General features: G+C 40.1%; 1 protein-coding gene across 4 annotated transcripts; it reads right to left on the bottom strand.

The window, feature by feature from the left end:
• Nucleotides 1-203: 203 nt before the first annotated feature.
• On the bottom strand, nt 204-21920 carry OLAH (oleoyl-ACP hydrolase). Of its 4 annotated transcripts, none has more exons than XM_072854351.1 (7): nt 21829-21920; nt 5470-5601; nt 3694-3832; nt 2984-3083; nt 1769-1944; nt 761-846; nt 204-514 (listed from the first exon to the last, which is right to left on the bottom strand). In XM_072854351.1, exons 2-7 carry the CDS (start codon nt 5597-5599, stop codon nt 381-383), a joined length of 765 nt encoding a protein of 254 aa, XP_072710452.1. In that variant the 5' UTR covers nt 5600-5601; nt 21829-21920; the 3' UTR covers nt 204-380. The 4 variants fall into 4 exon arrangements, with proteins under 4 accessions (XP_072710452.1, XP_072710450.1, XP_072710451.1 ...); XM_072854349.1 differs by having other exon boundaries at nt 21738-21892; XM_072854350.1 differs by lacking the exon at nt 21829-21920 and adding an exon at nt 13929-13992.
• Nucleotides 21921-21931: the final 11 nt, after the last annotated feature.

Here is a 21931-nt window from a genome sequence, read left to right as displayed (position 1 = left end):
AAGCTTTCTGTAAGAATTGTGGATTTTTATGGGTATTAAATTATATTTAGCATTTTTACAGGAGCACGCAAACAGAGAACCTCTAAAAGTAAAATAACATAGATGTCATTTTTTGCAAATGAGGTTACGGAACGAAGCCAAGGGTTTGTGCAAGATGAGAAGAGGGAAAAGATGAAAACTTTTTTATTTTTAAGACCCAAAGCCAATGTTTATTTTCAAAAAATCAGAAAAACTCCCGCTTTTAAAGGATTACAATAAAGATCTGGAGGAACAGAACAGCTCTTAGGCATAACTGCATGCAATTGTACAGAAAGAACAACTTGCTATGAAGCGCTGTGGACTAATCTTACACCTTCTGCTATTAAAATAGAGGGAAGTACTCATAGATCAGCATTTTCTATACATCTTGTTATGTGTTTTGTCAAGATAATCTCATTAGAAGGTTCCAGCAGATAAAAGTGACCTCCAGGAAGCTTGTAAAAGGAAGTATCCCCAGTTGTTAGATCACGCCAGGCTGAAAAATATATTTAAAGTGTCAGAGAAATGTCAACTATTGTGGTCATTTTACATAACTATTTCAAAGTTATTATTTAATAATTATTTTAAATCCCATATCAACTGTTTTGGTTCATACATTGAGACTGCTCTGTTGATTTGTTTCATTTAAGGAGATAAAAGACTCTAGAAAACTCTTCAGTAACTGATTCGATACAACAGGAAAATGCATAAGTATGAGAGGAAAACCATTTAAGCAAAGTACCTTCTATATCATGTGGTGTATCTTCAGACCCGTTAAAGCAGGTAATATCACAAGAGAAAGGGATATTCCTTTCTGACTTCTCAAAACTATGAACACAAAAAGTAGTAATAAAACTTTTAATAAGATATCTACATTTGGGGTTTGCTTCCACATACAAAATAGCTTTTTCTTTCTCCTCCAAAACATAACAAACTTAGGAATTAGATTGTGCAGAACATCAGGAGAAGGAATTATGTAAGGAAGGAATCTATAAGATTCTTAGCTCCTTACCCTACTGCAATTAGGTCTAAAATTTTGAAGAAAGAATGACCCAATAGTTAGGAAAAGAGAGATTCAACCTGCAATAAAAATTCTCACCTACAATAAACTATTATGTTGTCTGCTTATATTCAAGTTCTAATGTTTCAGGGCCTTATCAGCATCAGGTTCCTACAGCCAAAATGGGTCCCACATCCAAGGGTGTCCTTGTCTTTGCCAGGATAAGAAACCTTAACCACTCGGCTACGTGAGCTGTGCGTAACATCCAGTGGGGACAGCAGTTAGGACAGAAGCAGCCAGTTGCCCTCTAGATGCGTAGAGCACAGGGATTCTTTGCTTCTGGTTAGGCTAGGGGGCCTTGAATCAGGAGGCTGAATGCAGTGATCCTGAAGCATGATCAGTTGGGCTTATTAGCCTCAGAAAACAATAAAAGATGCGAGAATATTCCTTTTAGTGGCTACTAACTTTGGATCCTAAGTAGAACTGTAATTCTACCATAACCTGTTCACTACTGTAATAACAGTAGTGGTTGCTACAGTAAGCAGTGTTTTCATCTAGGGCTTAAATACTAGAATATAAATGGAAAAGCACACAAAGGAGAAAACTATGTTTACTGTTTCATATTCTTTTTATAACAGAAACAAGAACAAATTACAAAGAAAGAAAAAAAGAAAACCTGAAATGATCAGACAGAATTAAAACTGTAAAATACAAATATAAATGTAATTAATACAAAATTGTAAAACTTACGAAAGTGTCTGAAGAACTCTACAGTCTTCTCTGACAGTAAGTATCAGCTGTTTCTTAAAGTTTTCATTTTGCAGAAGCTCAGGAAGAGCTCCTCCTGTAACTTTTATATATGCAAGAATGTCTTCATCTTTTGTCTCACGTATGGGTATGCTTTTGAGGAGATGAAATCCTTCAGACTGTCAGCACCAGACAAAACAGATCAGATGTTTTATGTAATATACTTTAAATAATATATTCATTAAGAATTGTTTTAGTAAAAAAGTACAATGATTCTCTGTCTTCAAAATACAATGTCTGAGTAGTTTAACATCCACAGAAAACAACCCTCTTCCACTTCCTGGAAAGGATTAGTAGACTGTGTTTGCTGAAAATACAGATTTGGAATGAGCCAAGTACCCTCAAGGTCTGAAACTTCCATAGACAAATAACCATTCATTTAATTTTGTTCAAAGTTTGACTCTCACTATTGGAATACAACTAATAAAATAATCTATTTAAGAGAAAGAAAAGCCTAGCAGTGGACACAAATCCAACTAATGTAGGACTGGAGAGACCAACTGATTATGGAAATTTGCAGGAATAATAATTGCGTCCATGAAGTACTAGCTCGTACTCAGGATTGCTAAGAAGCCCCAGAAACAGAACAACAGAAATAGCGAATGCTGACTGAGGACAGGAGGACTGGGAAAAGGCCACTTCACTGTTGTTTTCCTGAGAAAGACTAGCAGAACCACCCGAACCTCAGAAGGAATTGAGGGCAGATTAAAACGCCAACGAAGAATGAGGAGGGAAAGAAATAAACAGACAAATGTACTAAGGGCTGGTGAAGGAGGTTTATGAAAGGCTAGGTTAAGACAGTTATTTCACATATTACAGAGTAGGGAGTGGCACTTTATATTTTGTTTTGATTACTTTTTAGTATTAAGCCAAAGGCCATAGTAAATAATACAGTATTCAAAAAAGGTAGCATTAGCTTAAAGAGACCGTTCTCCCTAGGCTAAGGTTAGCAGCAGTCAATATTCTGTAATGTCAAATTCTCTGTCTGCCTCAGAATTAATTTCCCCTAAGGAAACAGAACGTTTTTCTCCATACATTCAGAAGCAATGTTTGTTTTATATTAAAGCCAGTCTGCATACCATACTGTAAAATGTTATTTTTACTCTTGGTAGCTAATATACTGTTTTGTTTCATACTATTAATGATTCTGTAACTTACGGATGGGGCATGTCCCCCTGATAGAAAAAGATGGATTGGCTCTAGTCCATAATTTTCTTTCAGGTGTAGTGCAACTGCAAAACTAATATAAGATCCAAAACTGCAGCAAAAACAGAAATTAAAGCAAAGTAAGCAAAAATGTATGTAAAAACTGGAAAATTTAAACATAATTTGATTTTCAGTGCTAACTGGCTATCTTGAACAGTTACTGAAACCATATATGACATAAATTATAGTGATATTAGCTAATTGATATGAAGCGTATTCCTATACAGTCTAGTTTTACAAATCAGACTTTTCTAAATCTCTTTCTTTTAGTACTCTCCTTAATTTGCAGTAAGAACAGTTATTTTGAATACTTGAGACTAAGTGATCTTCAAAATCTGTGTTTTATGAATGGTTCCCCCCCTGCATTCATATAGAGCAAGCACTGACACAGATATTAACAGTAAACACAATTATAATTTATCAGTGTAAAAAAAAAAAAAAAACACAACACTGCCATTTTTAGAAGACGTTGTGCCTGAAGTAATAAATAAATAACCAGAGTCTTTGAGACCAACAGCATGTTTTAGGATGACTTGACAAAAGACCTTTGCAGAAGTGTATTTTCCTAAAGTTTTTGCAAATAAAGGCAAGTAGCTATCTACTCCTAGAGTTCAAAGATAAAGCTCCTTCACCAGGGTATCTAAAAATGTATGTATTTTTACCTGTGACCAAAAAATGCAAATGGTTTTTCCTGCAATTCTTCTAACAAAGCACTTGTAATTTCATTAACTATGGTTGTTACGTCTTCTGCAAAAGGCTCCTTAAGACGAGATTCTCTTCCAGGAAATGTTACAATGAACACTGCAGAAGAGGTGGAGGAAGGGAGGGAAAAGAATTATAGTTATTTCAAACAGAAAGAGTAAAATAATTTAAATACATTTTTTAATCTATTCTGCAGAATATATAGATTATTTAAATTAATCCTTCTTACAGTTGATACAGTGTATTTGCTATTGCTGCTACTGTCTTTTAATCCTGTGAGAGATTAGGTTTCATTCCCTTTCTTTACTCACAAATGTTGCCTCTCCAATTGATCTGATTGATAAATCCCTTGGGTCAGAAATACACAAGGTCCTGATCTCAGCTGAGGTTTCAAAGCAACTTTATTACTATTAGTATTAATAACAACCACAAATTCGTTAATTTCAATAATAGTAAGTTTGAGGGTTTTGTAAAATACATCCTTTCAAGGGCAGCATTAGAAAGTTAAACTATATTAGAATCGTACAGTCTCTGTTTTCTTCTTTGCAGGCTCTTCAGCACTGCACATAGTAAAATGTGGAATCAGTATAAATTGATGGCAATTTATATTTATATGGAAGGACATATTACATGCTTTTATTATATTCCTTTCAAAATTGGGGATTTTCCTCTCACTGTTTAGAGAAAATAAGGAATTAATAGGTCAGAAAAAAATGGTGATTTTCTAAAATCTCCTTGACATCACACATACTGCCAAGCTCATATGGAAGTAATGGGTCAGATGCAAAGTATTTTAGAAGAGACAGAATAAGCCACTACCTAATACTATAGATAGCAGTACAGAGATGTTTGCATCTTCTGTACTTCCTTTCTGCCCAAAACATCTCTGAAAGAGCATGCTGCACCGTGATTTTATTCATCTGTGTCTGCAGTTGCTCCTAGGCTATCTCCTTAATAACTTTGTTGGAAGTAGTTCCAGTGGACAAAAGCTTTTTTTTGCTTTTTTTTTAAATTTCAAGGAAAATTTGATGTGACTTGTGCAACTGTTTACAGAAAGCACACAAGCATTTAGAGGACTGCTACAATTGTAACGGCAATGCTCTCTATAAATGCTAAATAATTTTTTTTTTCTTTGTGGAAGGTCTGGAAAACAGCCTTGGTTCCTCTTCAAATAGTTCAGCAGTGGATCTTTTTAGTGCTGATATAGCCTGATAGCAATGAGAATTACTTTGCACTGTAACTAAATGTCATTTCACTGTTATAAATCCATAGTTTAAACTTCAGTTTGGATATAAGGAGTGCAAAACCATGCAAACACTCTGGATAAAAGAAATTCATTCTGTGCAGTCTCTCAACATTAAAAATAGTTCTCATATCTTCACTGTTAACCTTGCTGATGCCTTTTTTTAACATTAAAAATATGCCAGTGTATTGCTGTTTCTGAATCATACCAATAGTTTCTGAAGCAGTCAAGCATACTATAGTCTTGTGAAATTTAGCTCTGAGGATACAACTTTTTAACCTAGTCAAATATAATTTGATCCAAAGTGGTACAGAAACTTGGTAAACTCAGCACCCTAATGGAAATACTAATTGCTAATGGAATTCCTTTCTGGATAAGACCCATTGGAAAAAGATTGCAGTGCTCTCAAGAACATTATATTCCATTAAAAAAATTTGGATACCGTGTATTTCAGACTTGTTTAACTTCTGCTTTAACTACACAAATGACTAACCTTCAACTGAGCTGCTGAAGAGTCTTCCCCATTGAGCAAGTTGAAAAGTTCCACCTCCAGACCACGGAAAGCAAATCAGCCTACAGAGAGCATCTGGCCTTTTGTATGGACGAGTAACCACCTTCTCCATTCCTAAAAAAACCCCAAGAAAACAACACATCATTCTAGAACAAGACTCTTCAGGTATAGGAAAATTAGAGTGCATTAAGTCTAATTTGAAACAATGGGCTGCAATATTTTCTGTCATCAGAACTGCTTGTGCTGCAACAACAACTTGTTAGATATGAGATAATCTTCATGCAACAGTGGAAACCAGTTCTGCTTTTATAAATGGTGATGGAATAGTATTGGGCAACACCCTTGGTTAATATTTTCTCCTATTTGAGTCACTGACCACAAAGAACGTAACAAGCAGCAAAATAAATTGATGTGGGATTTCAGGATGACCATTTAAAAACACAGGCTTTTAGAACATACACAAAAATATAAGGTCCATCTAAAGACCCAGGAAACATAAGGACCACCTACTTCAATATTCTCTCTACTACAGTGGTAAAATGGATGTCTAGGGATGCAGTTTCTTTATATATAGGAAACATCTATGAATTTCTTTTTTATGTATTTATCCAGTCTCCCCTTAAATTCCCATGAACAGTTAGCATCTACAACATCCTCTTGCAATGAGTTGCACACCTCTATTATCTGTTGCATAAGAAATGATCTCCTTTTTTGTTTTTAATCCAACTCCTACAACTTCATTTGATGGCCACAGGGTAGTACGGTAAAGAAAGTGAATGGTGCATCTCTCAGGATTGGCCACTGAGCATTTCTGAGATCTCTCATATTCTCTCTGCCCTCAGTCATCTCTTTTTCCTGAATGAAAAGGCCTGGTTTGCTTAGGTATCCCTTGTATGGCAGTGCTTCCGTACTCATGACCATCATCACTGCCCATCTCTGGACTGTTTCTAATTTTGTTATATCCTTTTTGAGATGGTGGAGTAACCAGAGCCACATTCAGCTTTATCACAGCAGCTTTAGTATTTTTGTTTACTGACTGACAGAAGTAACAGCTGAAGCAAGATTTATAACTACTCCTTCCTTCTTGCTGAGAAGGAAAAATAGCATCAAAGATGCCAACTGCATTGTCTCTAGCATCACATACTGTCTTTTCCTAGCTGAAAAAAAAAGGCAATTCTCAACCATTTTTATTCTTCTTTCCCAATTTTCTTGTTCTTTATTCTTGCTGATTAGATTTGTGGACATAAGCACTGAGGTGACATCCTATGACTTATAGCATATCAGGCCATGTTCTGTCAAAAGAACCTGGGAACACCATGTGCAACAGAAACACCTGGTAAAGATAAATTAATTAGAAGCAGTAGTGATACAGAATTTTTTAAAGCGTTTTCTGCAACCATTAGAATAAACTCACATGTTCTTGTTAAAAAGACTGAAAAACTAGTAGCTGGGAGATAACAAGCAGCAAAATTATATTTCCAAAATGCTGAAAATCATTACAGGTATTATTTCTCGGTGTGAATATAGCTCAGTATATGCAAGGGCTGATTCATTGTAAGACACACCTATATGCCTACATGCAGTCTTTTTTACCTGCACAAAAAGTTTGAGAAATGCAACCAGATCAGAATAGGCAGCAATTCGTACCTATTTTACAACTATGTAATGCAAGCAAGACAGAAGAAAATTTACCCTAATGTTGTAGCAGCTAAAATTTTCTTGATTTTCATGTATGTTTAAAGTAGAAAGTTTGTCAACATTTGTTAAGAATCAGTTCAAATAAACTATAACAGCAAGCCAAACAAACTTGTATCAAAAATCAATGGGCAGATGATGTGAGCTTAAAAATAGCTGAAGGATAGTGGAACCAGTGCTGCAGAAGACTAATTCCTCTAGTAGATTCATTTAGCATCAGTACTATTAGTCTCATTTACACAGTCAATTCTTCCACAAAAAGACACAAAAACTTCAAACATTTCTGAAGCCACTGTTTTAACTTAACAGTCAAGTAAGAAAAGAAAAATCTCTTAAACTGATTCCGAAGGTGATACAAAAATTTCAAGCATGATAAAGAAGCACATTTAGTCAAAGTTCTTAAACTGTTTAAAGATACATTACCAGTCACTAAGAATCTTTCACACTTTCTACTCGTACGGGTTTATTCCATCACCATCCAGCTTACTTTAGCTGCAAATACTTTAATAGTCGGGAAGACCACCAGTGCCAGGGAAATGACAGCCCTAAGGTGGATCCATTTCTCAGCGCTGCACAGCAAGAAGCAGGAATCAGAACTGGTATGTATCAGCAGATACAGGAGCAAAGCCAGACTTGCAGGAGAGGAGGGAATATGCACCCAGGTGGCACAGCTGCCTGCTTTACATCTTTTCAAGGCTTAAGGGGAAGAGCCCACACCCTGGGAAAAAAAGGCAGGGACTCAGGCACACAGCATCCCAAAAGGGAGACAGAAGCATCATGTGTTAGGCATGACACACAGCATTTGGCAGCAATATAAGGTGTGCCACATCAAGCCCAGCAATTTAAAAAGCACGGGTTAACATGCCCATGACAGTATAGAAGTTGTAGCAGTTTTTAATACATGGAGGCCCACAACCTCACTGAAGAAAAAGCCTGCATAAAGTAACCAAGAAAAGCCAGCCTTTTGTAAGAACTGTATTCAAAAGTACAGCACTCACACCTCTGCCAGACAGTTTTGTAGGGGTCTGAAAATGTTAACGTAGAAGACCATCACCTGATTTGAATAAAACACTCCATTTGGTTAGTAGGCCAGTTATAATTTCTACAAGCTGGAAGACATAGTGCATGAACAACACACTGTGGTTATATATGATGATTTTATATTATCTCCTACGTTGTGCTCCTGGGGACCAGATGCTATCAGCAACCTAAAAACATCAGTATATTTTGTAACTGCATTTGTAATACTAGGAATACTGCCTTTTCTTTCTTTTCTTTTTTTAAGTGTTACTCTACCAAAAAAATCAGTAACGGTAAATAAAGTAAAAATATTCAAAAGCAGTGACCAAAACTAAGGAACCTGAGTGCCAAAATGGGTTCTGGTGCTTAACTTGTGACACATAAGCTGGACTACTTTGTGGTTTTCACATTATTCTTCATTCTTCTACATTTCTCCTCATCATTTCTAGGAAACTGAAAAATCTGTGGTGTTAAAAAAAGCCTGCCTGTTGACCTAGCCAGTCAGCAAGCACTGCTCCTTTCCCAAACGAGGTCTGCAATCTTCCACTCACTTCTGATTTCTGCTTTCCTGGGGAACTCTAAATCAACCCTTCTGACTCCAGCAGTGTCCGTGGGAAGGCACAGACTCCGCAGTGAAGGCTGGTCCCAGGCCCTGCAGCTGCCACTTCCATATGGCAGCAACAGTGCAAACTGTTGCTAAAGCTTCTTTCACAGTACTTTTATGTTGTAATTATTATGAAGTAAGATGAGGCACACCTATGTTTGGAAGGTGCACAATTTAAAGCAGCGTATATTGGCTAATCCTGATCTGTAATATTATGCCCAATACTGCTTCTCCACATGATGTATCTGCTATCAGAGGTATTTGATTATAAGGTACAATTTATAATAAAGCACCTAATATGCTTTATTTATTTGTACCTCAAATTGTGCCAACTGTAAAATCTGACACCCAATCTTATTGTTATGAAAGCCAGCTGTTATAAACATCAGGCCCACTAATAATGTTCCTAAAAGTAATAAAATGCTACCGGAAACAATTATTTCCTAACTGAGGCTGAAAATAAAATAGGTTAAGAATAAGATTTTGAAAGTATAGCATTAATGAAATAGCATGATATTTCCTTAAAAATAATGAAATTATAAATTGCATGTGTTGGTTGTTTTTGTTGCCCTTCTAAATTTTTTCTCAGTATCAAAGGACTAGGAATGTATTGGTTTTCATAAGAAAAATTAATATTTTCACAAATTAAGTAGTTCCAGGAGATGCCACTCTCAACCAAAATTATATTTGCCATTTCCACAGCTGAAGGTAAAAGAAGACTTTACAGAACCAACTTTGCCAACTTGGTACTAGTACAGAATAGACTAGACTAGGCTATTTCAGTTGGAAGGGACCTACAACGATCATCTAGTCCAACTGCCTGACCACTCCAGGGCTGACCAAAAGTTAAAGCATGTTACTAAGGGCATTGTCCAAATGCCTCTTAAACACTGACAGGCTTGGGGCATTGACCACCTCTCCAGGAAGCCTGTTCCAGTGTTTGACCACCCTCTTGGTAAAGAAATGCTTCCTGATGTCCAGTCTAAGCCTCCCCTGGTACAGCTTTGACCCATTCCCACGTGTCCTGTCACTGGATACCAGGGAGAAGAACTCAGCACCTCCCTCTCCACTTCCCCTCCTCAGGAAGCTGTAGAGAGCAATGAGGTCGCCCCTCAGCCTCCTTTTCTCCAAACTAGACAAGCCCAAAGTCCTTAGCTGCACCTCATAGGACATTCCTTCCAGCCCTTTCACCAGCTTTGTTGCCCTCCTCTGGACGCATTCAAGGACCTTCACATCCTTCTTAAACTGCGGGGCCCAGAACTGCACGGCAGTACTCCAGGTGAGGCCGCACTAACGCTGAATACGCGGGATAATCACCTCTTTTGACCGGCTGGTTGTGCTGTGTTTGATGCACCCCAGGACGCGGTTTGCCCTCTTGGCTGCCAGGGCACGCTGCTGACTCATATTGAACCTGCTGTCGACCAGCACCCCCAGATCCCTTTCTGCAGGGCTGATCTCCAGCCGCTCCCTTCCCAATTTATACCTGTGCCTGGCATTACTCTGTCCTAGGTGCAGAATCCGGCATTTGGACTTGTTACATTTCATCCCATTAATCATAGCCCAATGCTCCAATCTATCTAGATCCCTCTGCAAGGCCTCCTGTCCCTCAAGAGAGTCAACAGCACCTCCCAGTTTGGTATCATCAGCAAACTTGCTAATGGTGCATTCCACTCCTGCATCCAGACTGTTGACAGATCTATTGAACAGAACGGGCCCTAGAAATAGAGCCCTGAGAACACCGCTGGTCACCAGCCAGATGTAGCCCCGTTCACTACAACCCTCTGAGCTCTGCCCTTCAGCCAGTTCTTCACCCAGCGCACCGTGAACCCACTCATCCCACAGTTGGACAACTTGTCCGGAAGGATGCTGTGAGGGACAGTATCAAAAGCCTTACTAAAATCCAGAAAAACTCCATCCACCGCCTTCCCTTCGTCCACTAGGCGGGTGACCTTATCATAGAAGGAGATCAAATTAGTTAAACAGGACTTTCCCTTTGTGAACCCATGTTGACTGTGCCTGATGATTGCATTATTCTTTAAATGCCTTTCAATAGTACTCTCAGTACAATCTTGTCCATAATTTTTCCAGGAAGTGAGGTTAGACTAACAGGTCTGTAGTTCCCTGGGTCTTCCTTCAAGCCCTTTTTGTAGATTAGAATAACATTGGCTAGCTTCCAGTCAGCAGGGACCTCTCCAGACTCCCAAGACCTTTGGTAGATGATCAAGAGGGGTCCTGCCATAACATCTGCTAGCTCCTTCAGTACTCTGGGATGAATCCCATCAGGCCCCATGGACTTGTGAACATTCAGCTGATACAACTGGTCCCTTACAATTTCAGTGTCCACAAATGGAAAGTCACTGTTCCCACACTCATGGTCCTCTGACTCAGGGGACCGGGCAGCCCAAGGTCTATTGGTATTAAAGACTGAGGAAAAAAATGCATTGAATGCCTCTGCTTTTTCTTCATCCCTATTAGTGAGATGACCATCTTCAACAAATATCAGTCCAATGTTTTCTTTAGACCTCCTCTTGCTATTAATGTACTTAAAAAAGCCCTTCTTGTTATCTGAATCAACACTGGACAGTTTCAACTCTAATTTAGCTTTGGCCTTACGTGTCTTCTCCCTGCATATATGAACCACAGCTCTGTAATCTTCCTGCGAAGCCTGACCTCACTTCCAGAGATCATACAATTTCTGTTTCTTCTTGAGCTCCATGAGGAGTTCCCTGTTCAGCCAAGCTGGTCTTCTGCCCTGCTTGCTTGACTTATGACACAGTGGAATTGCCTGCTCCTGTGCTTCTAAAAGGTGGCTTTTAAAGACTGACCAGCACTTGTGGACTCCTAAGCCCTCAAAAGCAGATTCCCAGGGTACTTTGCTAAATAGCTCCCTGAGGTTTACTCTCGGGAAGTCCAGGGTAGCAACTCTGCTGTCCTTTTTTCTCATTACACTGAAAATTTTAAACTCAACTATTTCATGATCACTGTGGCCGACAGCCACCTACCACCACATCCCCCATAAGTCTTTCTCTATCCACAAATAGGAAGTCTAGGAGGGCATCTTTCCTAGTTGGCTCACTGAGTACCTGTGACAAGAAGTTATCTCCTACAAACGTCAAGAATTTCCAACACCTGCTCGTCACAGCAGTATGGTATTCCCAGTTGATGTCTGGGAAGTTGAAATCTCCCATAAGGACAAGGGCTACCTATCCTCAAATTTCTCCTAATTGCCTATAGAATAACTTATCAGTGCTTACATCCTGGCTGGGTGATCAATAGTAGACAGCCACTACAACATGTCCTTTGTTTTCCATCCCCCCTAATCCTCACCCAGAGGCTCTCAACCACATCATCACTAACTGTAAGGGCTGTACAATCAAACCTCTCCCTCACGTATAGTGCAACACCTCCACCTCGCCTGCCCTGCCTATCCCTCCTGAACAGCCTGTAACCCTCCATCCCAGCGCTCCAATCATGGGACTCATTCCACCAAGTCTCACTAGTACCAGCTCTGGGAGCTGAGCAATGCTTCCAGTTCATCCTGTTTGTTTCTCATACTGCATGTGTTGGTGTACAAGCATTTCAGGTATGCTCCTGAGCCCCCTGTGCCCCCAGGAGCAGTGTAAACGTTCCCACTAGCATTGCCACCCTCAGGCGATGCCATGCCAACCCTTGGCTTACCTGCTGCAATCCTGTTGGTATCCCCTTCCCCCCATTGAGTCTAGTCCAAAGATGCATTTCCCCATTGGGACAGGTGGATCCCGTCGGGCCCCAGCATACCTTGTCTCTCAAAGGCTCTTCCATGGTTTAAAAAACCCAAAGTTTTGGCAGAGGCACCAGTCCTGGAGCCAGATATTGATATCCTGTGCTCGCCTGTTTCTTGCAAAGTCTCCCCCCATTACTGGGAGGATTGAGGTAAACACTACCTGTGCTCCTGAATTTTTTCGCATTCTTCCCAGGGCTCTGAAATCTCTTTTGATTAACATCAGACATTTTGTTGCTACATCATTTGTACCCACGTGAAAGAGCAGGAATGGATAGTAGTCTGAAGGTTGTACTAGGCTTGTGGTGACGACCCTAATTCAGGCCCCAGGGAGGCAGCAAACTTCCCTGAAAAGAGGGTCCAGTCTGCAAACAGGTGCCTCCATTCCGCACAGGAGGGAATCAGCAAAGACCATAACTTGTGGCTGTTTATTATCAGCGCTGGTCTTAATGCAGGTTTTGTTGTGAGGGGTTGGTCTCTCTGACCTTGGCGAGACTGCCTGCACAGGTTCCTCCTCTGTCTCATTATGCACTTCACCTATCATACCCAGGACCTCATACCTGTTCTGTAAGGGTATCTTAAAGGGTAACTTAGACTGTAAGGAGGAGTTTCTCTTACTGCTCTGTGCTGTAACCTTCTTCCACCCCTCCTTATCCCTTGTGATGCTGCCTTCCTCCTGGCACAAATCAGATCCAGGACCTGCCTCCATAGTGGCTATGCTGAGTTGGCTTCCATGCATCACAGATGGCAGAGTATGGCTCCACTGATCAATCTCCCTCTCAGTCTTGAATACTCCTCAGAATTTCGAGAGCCTCAAGTCTGTCTCTTTCAGTCTGAAAGTTCTGCATTCATTACTGGCTGGATGCAGCATCCTATGGGTGATGTTGTCCCATCAGTTTGAGCTCAACTCCTGTGTCCATAACTATTGGCTCCCCATGGGAAGAGCAGATTCAGTAGCAAGGACTCCAGGAAAACCCTTCCGAGTGCTTTTTTCCTCCTAAACCAGCTGGATCAGGAAGGTGGGCATTTCTTCATGGAAGGAGAGGGAGTCCCTTCCAGAATAGCTGCTCCACTTGCAGCTGCAAGATTAAGTCTACTATTCCCTCCATTACAGAGCCTTGCAGTGTACAATGCGGGATGGCACAAAAATATGTAAGACAGTGCCATGCTTAACGCGCAGTCAAGGAAGGAAAGATTTGTGAGATGGTTTTCTTTTGCACAACTTACTCTGAACTTTGTATAGAGGGGGTGTCTAATCCAGGAAGCCAGAATAAACTAGTAAAAAAAAACCAACAAAAAAATCTTGCTTGGATATACTGAAGGTGTAAGTAGCCTCAGAACATTCTCCTTCAATATGCTAACCTGTTCTTACTTTGCAAAAGTACTTGGCAATGTAGATACAACATATATAATTCAGTGAGGTGCCTCAGAGAAACAGATGATCCAGAGACTCAGATGCATAAGCTGAAATGAATATGAGCATGTATTCATTCTACATTCATCCTAAAAAAAAAATAAATCCATCTTTATTAGCTCACACCAGTTCTGAGGAATAGGAACAAATCTCACAAGGATAGATTGAGCTCCCTTGCACTGAGCCTTGATGTACCAAAAATTAACAAGTGATACACTGAATAACTGTAATGATTTTTTTTGCCTGGATACAAAAATATGCATACCTGCTGGAAGCAATGAGTATTATTGCTGAAAAGCAATCACTCTTCTGAATAAACCCATACCATGGGATTTGATGACAGTGTTTCCCAAGTGATTAAGCAGGTATCCCAGAATATTTTATGCCACCATCACACATAAGTACCCTATGGACAATTGCTAGACCTCCTATGGAGAAAGTCTTAGCGCTGTTGGCTGAAAAGTGAGTGATTTCTGTGTAACAGTTGAAACAAATGATATTGATCAGAAATTGCTGGAAAAAAACCATGCACTAACAGCTCTGCTGTCTAATCTTTCAGAAATCATGAATACTTGATGTGAGCCAAGTCAAAAATTGCCAGAGACTGAATCACAGAAAAGATACAAATAGGTATTGAAAAGCATGAAGAAAGTCTTCTCAGTAAGCTAGAAACATTGTATGGACAACAAAGGGCCCAGGGTGGTAGACCTCAAGGCTGATAATGGGAAAGGAGAGCTCAAGGAAGGAGTGGCACACTAGTGACAAGAGCCCACCAAAACAGAAGTGAAGTGAAATGTGGGACCAAAGAAGTGCAGGTGCTTATGTGTGGAAATAGCAGGAATCCAAGAAAAGTAGAATAGGAAGAAGAGCCTGTAACTGTAGATGCTGCTTTACTTCACCAGCAAGAATTTAAATCTCTAGCACAATTCTGCAAACAGCTAAATGAGCACACTTGTGTAAGTATTAACTGATCATACACTGTTGTTTATTACATATTGGACAATCAGGTCACAGCACTGAAATTTTGATAGGTATATGATGAAATGAGGAACAAAATTGTTTCTTCTCTAGAACAGTCATTTTGCAAACCAGAAAGAAGTGCTAGGAATATTCTTGCCAATGTACTGGTGAAATAATTCCATGTTGATGTAGTTTAGTACCAGGATCCTTAAGACAGAGGCTTTTCCTTGAGGAGCTGTAATCAGGAGGAAATTGAGTTTGTTGTCACCCATGACTAGATCACATGAGAGCAAATATGCTAGGGCCCTTGTGCTACGACCTGTGGATATTTTTCTTTGGTATCTGATACCTTTCTCGTTGTAAAAGGGTGGAGTTCATTCAGGTGTTACCATCGTTAGCAGCTGCCATTAGTAGTTATTGCTCCATGGCACCACCTACAGCTTTCCCAGCATCACAAATAGGCCTCATCTTCCCACTTGCCTTCCACTCTCATACTCCTAGAGCAAACCCATGGGACCAAAGCAGAATTTGGTAATACATATTTACACAAGTTAATAAGCAGCCCATGCTGTAGGCATGAATTCACTGATGGACGGATTTAACAAGATGGCTATAAAGCAGAGTCTGATCCTTCATATTATCTTTGGCACATACTTGATAGTTTTCTTGGAATGATGGGTAGACACTCTTTCCTTAAAAAGGCAAAAATAGAGGGATTGCAAACTTTGCTGATGTACTGGTAGGTCCACAGATTGTTCACAGACCCTCTGCTCAAGCATTTGCTAAAGCAGGCCTCAAACTGTGACCAACACAGGTCACTCACACAAGCAGAAATATGCTAATAAGGTATGGAAACAAATACAAGATTCCTGTCAAAAATCAGTAACAGGGCCAGATTTTTTAGTCACAGGATGACCTACAGTAGTATTTGATGACAACAGTAGTATAACAGTATTCAAAATCAATGTTGTCTTTGCTGCAGAGTTCTCAAAGTGTTTAATGCCTTTATATGAATAAAGGCAAGGAAGTCTGTATTTCCTCCTACAGAGTTGGGGAGTCTGTTATAACTTTCTTTTGCTGAATAGAGGATAATTACAGAAAAAGGAACTGGAGAGGGTATCAAGGCTTGGCACACAGTGACCAGAGGGACTTCCAGTTGGCAATCACAGTGGTTAGGATGCTTATGAAGTCCAAAGCTAGTAGAAGTAGTAAGGCAGCTATTGCTGCAATAGTGGTCACAAATCAAATCTTTGTTGCAAAATCTGTGGGAAAGGCAAGTATTAGGAGCAGAGAAACTGCACAGTTCAGAGAGTAACCTAAGACAAAGCTGTAACTGAGATGCAGGTTTGTCATCAGCTTTGTTTGATCTTGCTGTCACAAATGGAGTGATGCACTTCACTCGTCAGAGAGAAGCAAAAGTATACTTTATTGGTATCAATGGTAAATGCAACAGTGGTTTAACAAGATTCGATGGCAAGGTACACTTGATTATTTACTGCATAGAGAACAGGATGAAACCGTCAGGGAGACCCTCCCATTGAGTCATGAGATTCAGAAAGGACCCCCTTGCTTTCTAAACTCCTTCTCAGAGAGGGGTCTAGGTGCAGCTAGATCCAATCCTAGTCCCAGACTTGGTCAACAGTTTATGTCTAAAGGATTATATGTGCGCAATCAGTCCTTTATATCACTTAGCTAAGATTTCAAAGTTTAGCATGCTATTAGTCACTTACCGAGGATCTGTTGTGGCAAGGAATCTCTCAGTCTTGAGGAGTAACTCTGGGAGGTGTCCCTGCTCAAGGGGAGATCCTGCTGTGCAGCCCATTGCCGTGCAGGAGAGCTCAAAGCACTCTTGGGCTGCTCACTACTTATGGGGGATAAGATGACTGGACTCGTAGTCCTATTTGCATACCGACCACAGATTTTAGTTTCTTCACTGTGGTTAGGTGGGCACATCATACAATAGCCCTAGGCTATTGCGTTGTTATATGTCTCCCGAATCCACTTTGAGCCAGATGCAGCCATCACGATCAGATGCATCCATTATGACCACCACTGGTAGTTATCACTTGAGCAGGATTTACAGGAGGTAAAGGTCAGCTTTAGGCGAGGGGGAGCACACCGTCACGCTTGCCGATGACGAAAGAGACAATCCTGCCCTTCCCAGCTTCTCGGAGCATACATTTCTACCCCAATCTTTTTGTCAACACTAGCAACTACATAGCTATATAGTAAGAGCACATTGTTTATCAAACTGAAAACTAATACTTATCCTGTAGGATCAGTTGACGTCAGTCAGCTGATCCCATACAGTCTCACCATCCTCCTGTTGATAAGGAAAGGGTCCCTTCATGACCTTTTTGCAAGCTTTGACCCAATTAAACCAGCTGGAAAGGTGCACACTGAGATTACATATACAGCCCCAAGGTTTGGATGTAAAAGACACATCTGTGCTAAGCTAATGGAGTAATTTGCTCTTAAGAATTATTTTACAGCTCCTGCTGAAACAAAAAACCTGCAGAGTCTGTCTTACTGGTTTGAAAGACACATTCAGCTGATCTAATTTTCATTCAGAAAAAAAATATAAGCCACACAAAAGAAAGAATTATTGCATGAATAAATAATCTTCTTCGGCATACATTCAGCTGAATCTGGATTTACTTGAAATCGAAGCTTTTTTTTGGTCTTTTTTTGTTTTTACAAGACAACAGTTCTAAAAAAAAAAAAGATTATTTCTAAATTGTCTTTATCTTTCCACTACTTCTATTTGCCTTATACCCAAGATCTGACTTAGATCCTGTTACAATGAAGAAAGGATACATTAAGAATTCCTCTGCATAATCAAGATTTTCCTGGATTGTAAAGTTTAAGAGAAACAAGCTTTTATTTTATTACCTATAAATTTAAAGTTAGATATGTGATCTGATGAATGAATGTCAGGCAAAATCTGCTTGAGAGTGTTCACAGGCAAAAAGAATGTTTCTTTGTTGAACTATTGGCAAAGAAATGGCTTAGTGTGAGAAAAAAACCCACTGAATTTTGTTTTAAGAAAATATTCCCTGGCAGAGTGCATATTCTTTTATTCTCTTCACATTTAGAATAAGCTGAAAATAAAATTCTAGTTCTATAAAGAGCTGTATAAAAGATTAAAAGAGCAATCAGATAAATCACAAAATAACTTAGGTTGAAAGGGACCTCTAGAGATCATATAGTCCAAGCCCTGCCTCAGAGTTTTGAGAATCTCAAAGGACAGAGACTTCACAGCCTCCCTATGTAATCGCATTCCAGTGCTTGACCATGCTTATGATGAGGATATTTTTCTTTCTATCTAATCCCTTGTTCTGCCTTGCATCTGCAAGTCTTTTGTCTTTTTGCTGAGTACATGCAAGAAGAGTCTGGCTCTGTCCATCCTCTTCATACCCTTCCACTAGGTAGGTGAAGACATTAATAAAATCCTCATTCAGCACTCTTAAGAGGAGAGAAAACCATTTCTCTCAGCCTCTCCTTGTACACCACCCACTCTAGTCACAACCACAGGGGCCCCTACCACACTCACTTCAGTATTTCAACATCCTTCTAGTACAGTGGAATCCAAAATGGACACAGATGTGGTATACTAAAGATATTTTGGATTATTTTTCAATCACATGTTTGAGACATAGGCTTTCAGGGCATGATGAGCTTTTTATATTTGCTTTATTCATTGTCATGGCATCACCTTATAGTAGGTGGACACATATTAATTGAAAAGTACAATTGAAAATACAAGTAAAATATCCCTTAAAAGTTTTCCTACTCAAGGAAAAGCAATGGTGTGATCTTGCATTTAGGAGGCAGCAAAATGAATAATCCACAGGAAAAAACTCTGTAGGAAACCATGTGTCAGTAGCTACAGAGTTCAGGAAACTACTGGTCTTTGCTTCTTGAAAAATAAAGACTTAGGTAATCTTTCATCATTATACCTACACACTGTAAAGTAATGGAGAAAAGTATGGAGTATACTCAACTTTTTTCTCCATTGGCCATATTTTTCCCAGCAACGTATCACTTATGGCTACATTTTTAGCAGATTATAATCCAAATAGGTTAACGTCATTGCTAACATTTAAAAGCTGCTACTGAAATATATATATATGTCTTTACAAACTGAAATTCTGTTCTCCAGAAAGCCGTCTACCCATCCCTTTACTTAGATGTGAAATAAATTCAGGAAATTTTAGAGAAACTTATTTATGGAAGACTTGCAGCTGACATGCTCACAGCATCACTAATGCAAAATTACTGAAATTAATATTAAGTCACACAACACGCATTCCCAGTTTTACTACCTGGACCTTCCAGGGTGTTGAAACAGCAAATATAAAGACCACGTGGATGCTTCAGAGGTGAACATGAAAAGGAGCAACATAACCTCTCCTCCTTTCCTATTGTTTCTGTGGTCGGCCTAGTTCTGTTATGGCACAGCTGCATAACCTTTGCTCAGATTTGAGGAAATCATTAAATTGAGAGAAAGAGCTATGAGGAAGTCCATAGAGTAGAGCCATGAAATGTAAGAAAGGTAAAATTGGAGATAAAGGTAAAGAATGCTGAGATGGGGCCAGGCACCACCTCAAGGATCAAGAGGAAGGACATCAACATGGAAAGATAGTAACATCTCAAGGGAAAAAATGAGGTGGAAGATTGCAACATCAAGCACCTGTCACAGGGAGCAGTGAAAACTGACCCTTTTCCATCTGACTGGTAAAGACTCTATAGGTGGTTAACATACTAATACTAATTTAGTAGGTCATTAATCCTGGCTATCTTTTGTGTGTGTTAACCGTAAAGTAACTGCTTTACATATAACTGCACATAGCAAAAGGTGACTGAACAAAGTGGCCCAGAGAAGGAGAGAGAGTGAGATAGGTAATGGCAAGCCACTTTGGCAGAAAAGGCATGTAGCAACCAGAAGGTGCCACTGCTGCAGATGGAAAGAGAAGTCAAGGAACAAAGCCCTGTCCACATAAGCTGTGAGTGATAATGCAGTATAGCAACACTGACATTTTGCTCTGAGCATGGCAGGTTATGCCACAGAAAATATTTTAAAACTGATGCCAAGGCCATGAAGAAAGTGAAGGAAGGAGATGAGGTGATCTCTATTATGCCAACTTCTGCCCTTAATCTTCCTGCTCTAAAAATGTACAGATTTAGACAATAATCTTTCTTATAGGAACAGCAGAAGAGTAGGATTAAGTAGCAATTCAGCAGATTAACAGTTTATTTTATCTACTTTGCATCCACAGCACCTATGCTAGGTGTGCCACTACGCAAGTACAATAGTGAAGAACGATGCAAAAAAAACCCCAAAACTTCCTATTTCCATCTCTACAGTCTGAACAGGGTATTAGAATATCTTGCTGTTATTTAAAATGTTTGGATGGAAAATTTTTGTCTAGGGCCCAACTTAGACCACGTCATAGCAATTCCTATAGCTAAAACTAAAGACTTTAAAGCAGCATTTAAAAAACTTGCCATTTGTGGCACAGAATATGAAATAGTAGTCTTTCTTATTTCCCAATTACCAATGCTTCAGTGGCAAGAATAATTGAGAGATTGTAGGATTTCAAGTTTTATAGTATTTTCTATCACATGCTGACTTTGCTACACTCATTCAAAACTAGACTTACAGCTGTGAACTGAAACCTGAACTAAACCTTAAATTCACTTAGAAATAGCAACTACTGCTACAAACCCCTTGTTAAACTGCATTTTTTTTTTTTTAAGAATTGTATTCTACCTTTCTTCCTTTGCACAGGCTACTAATTAGATTTTTACATGAAGATATGATTGCCCTTGATTTTAATCCCTGAGCTGCCTTTGGACCTACCTGGGAATCAGTGAGAAGGATCAAACAAACGTTTACTCTTAAAAATCAATGTGTGATGGGAACCTGTGATGGAAGGGAGGGTCACAGGGATCTGAAGTCTACAGTCCCCACAAGGGAAGAGGGAGCCATAGGAGGCTGCAGTCCTCATATAGCCTATAGCAGCAAAGACATTTGGAGCCTCACAGGGATGGAAGCAAGTAATAGCATCTGCAATCTGGTCAGGGTTATACAGGGTTTCTGTAGAGGTCCTGAGCCTCTGCCTGGAGGTAGTGATGACAGGCATCAGGCTACATCCTCAGCCTGGTCCAAACATTCTACCTCATGTAAAGACTCTTGCATGATGCAGATAGCCTGACATACACCTCCCTCTCCTGCCCTGATGGCTATGTCACATCAAACTGCTTCTATTATTACTTCAAGACCTATCTGAGCTGCCAGTCTTTCACCAGCAACTCCTCAGGGCTTGGGAGCTCTTCAGAGCAGCCAGGTCCCCCAGCAACAGTGGAAGAGGAAGAAATCTCTGGGCTGAGCCATAACTCTCCATCACACATCACCCATGTATACACACAGGTGGCAGAAACCCCTTCAGCATGCCAAACAGCAGTACTGGCAGGTGTCTCTGAAAGCAGAGACCTCATTAACCACAGCAAGTGGAACAAGGTAGGCCTCACATGTCCTTCCTAGTACAAGTGGTGCTTCACCATTGGTGAAGCATTCGCTCTAGGACTTGAGGACTGCTCCAAATCCCACTCAGTCTCACTGCTGGTGGTCTGTGCTTACTTCCACCCCTGTGGAGCTGCAAGTCACACTCCACAAGCCTCTCTCCCATGCACCATTTTAACAGGTGGCACAGAAACCCACCAGTCTGGCCACAGAAGTATCCTTGCCAGAGTCCTGAGCTCTTTGCTACCCACAAAGCAGTAGGACCACTTACCCCTGAGCCAAGAGCCCCTCAGGCCTGCCAGGGATGCCACTAAGGTTACAAGCGCAGCCCACGGGGAACACCAGCTGGAGAGGACTCTTACCCTCACAGAGCCCGAGAGCACACACCAAAGGAAGCCCTTAGCTTTCTTTCTCCCCTTAGCCTTTTATTCACACCACCTCCCAGGGCCCGCAGTTTACGAAGCC

The sequence above is a fragment of the Ciconia boyciana genome, chromosome 2 (genome assembly GCF_034638445.1).
Source record: "Ciconia boyciana chromosome 2, ASM3463844v1, whole genome shotgun sequence".
Classification (NCBI taxonomy): Eukaryota; Metazoa; Chordata; class Aves; order Ciconiiformes; family Ciconiidae; genus Ciconia; species Ciconia boyciana.
The sequence above is the reverse complement of the archived record's forward strand: the minus strand, read 5'-3'. Positions and strand labels throughout refer to the sequence as shown.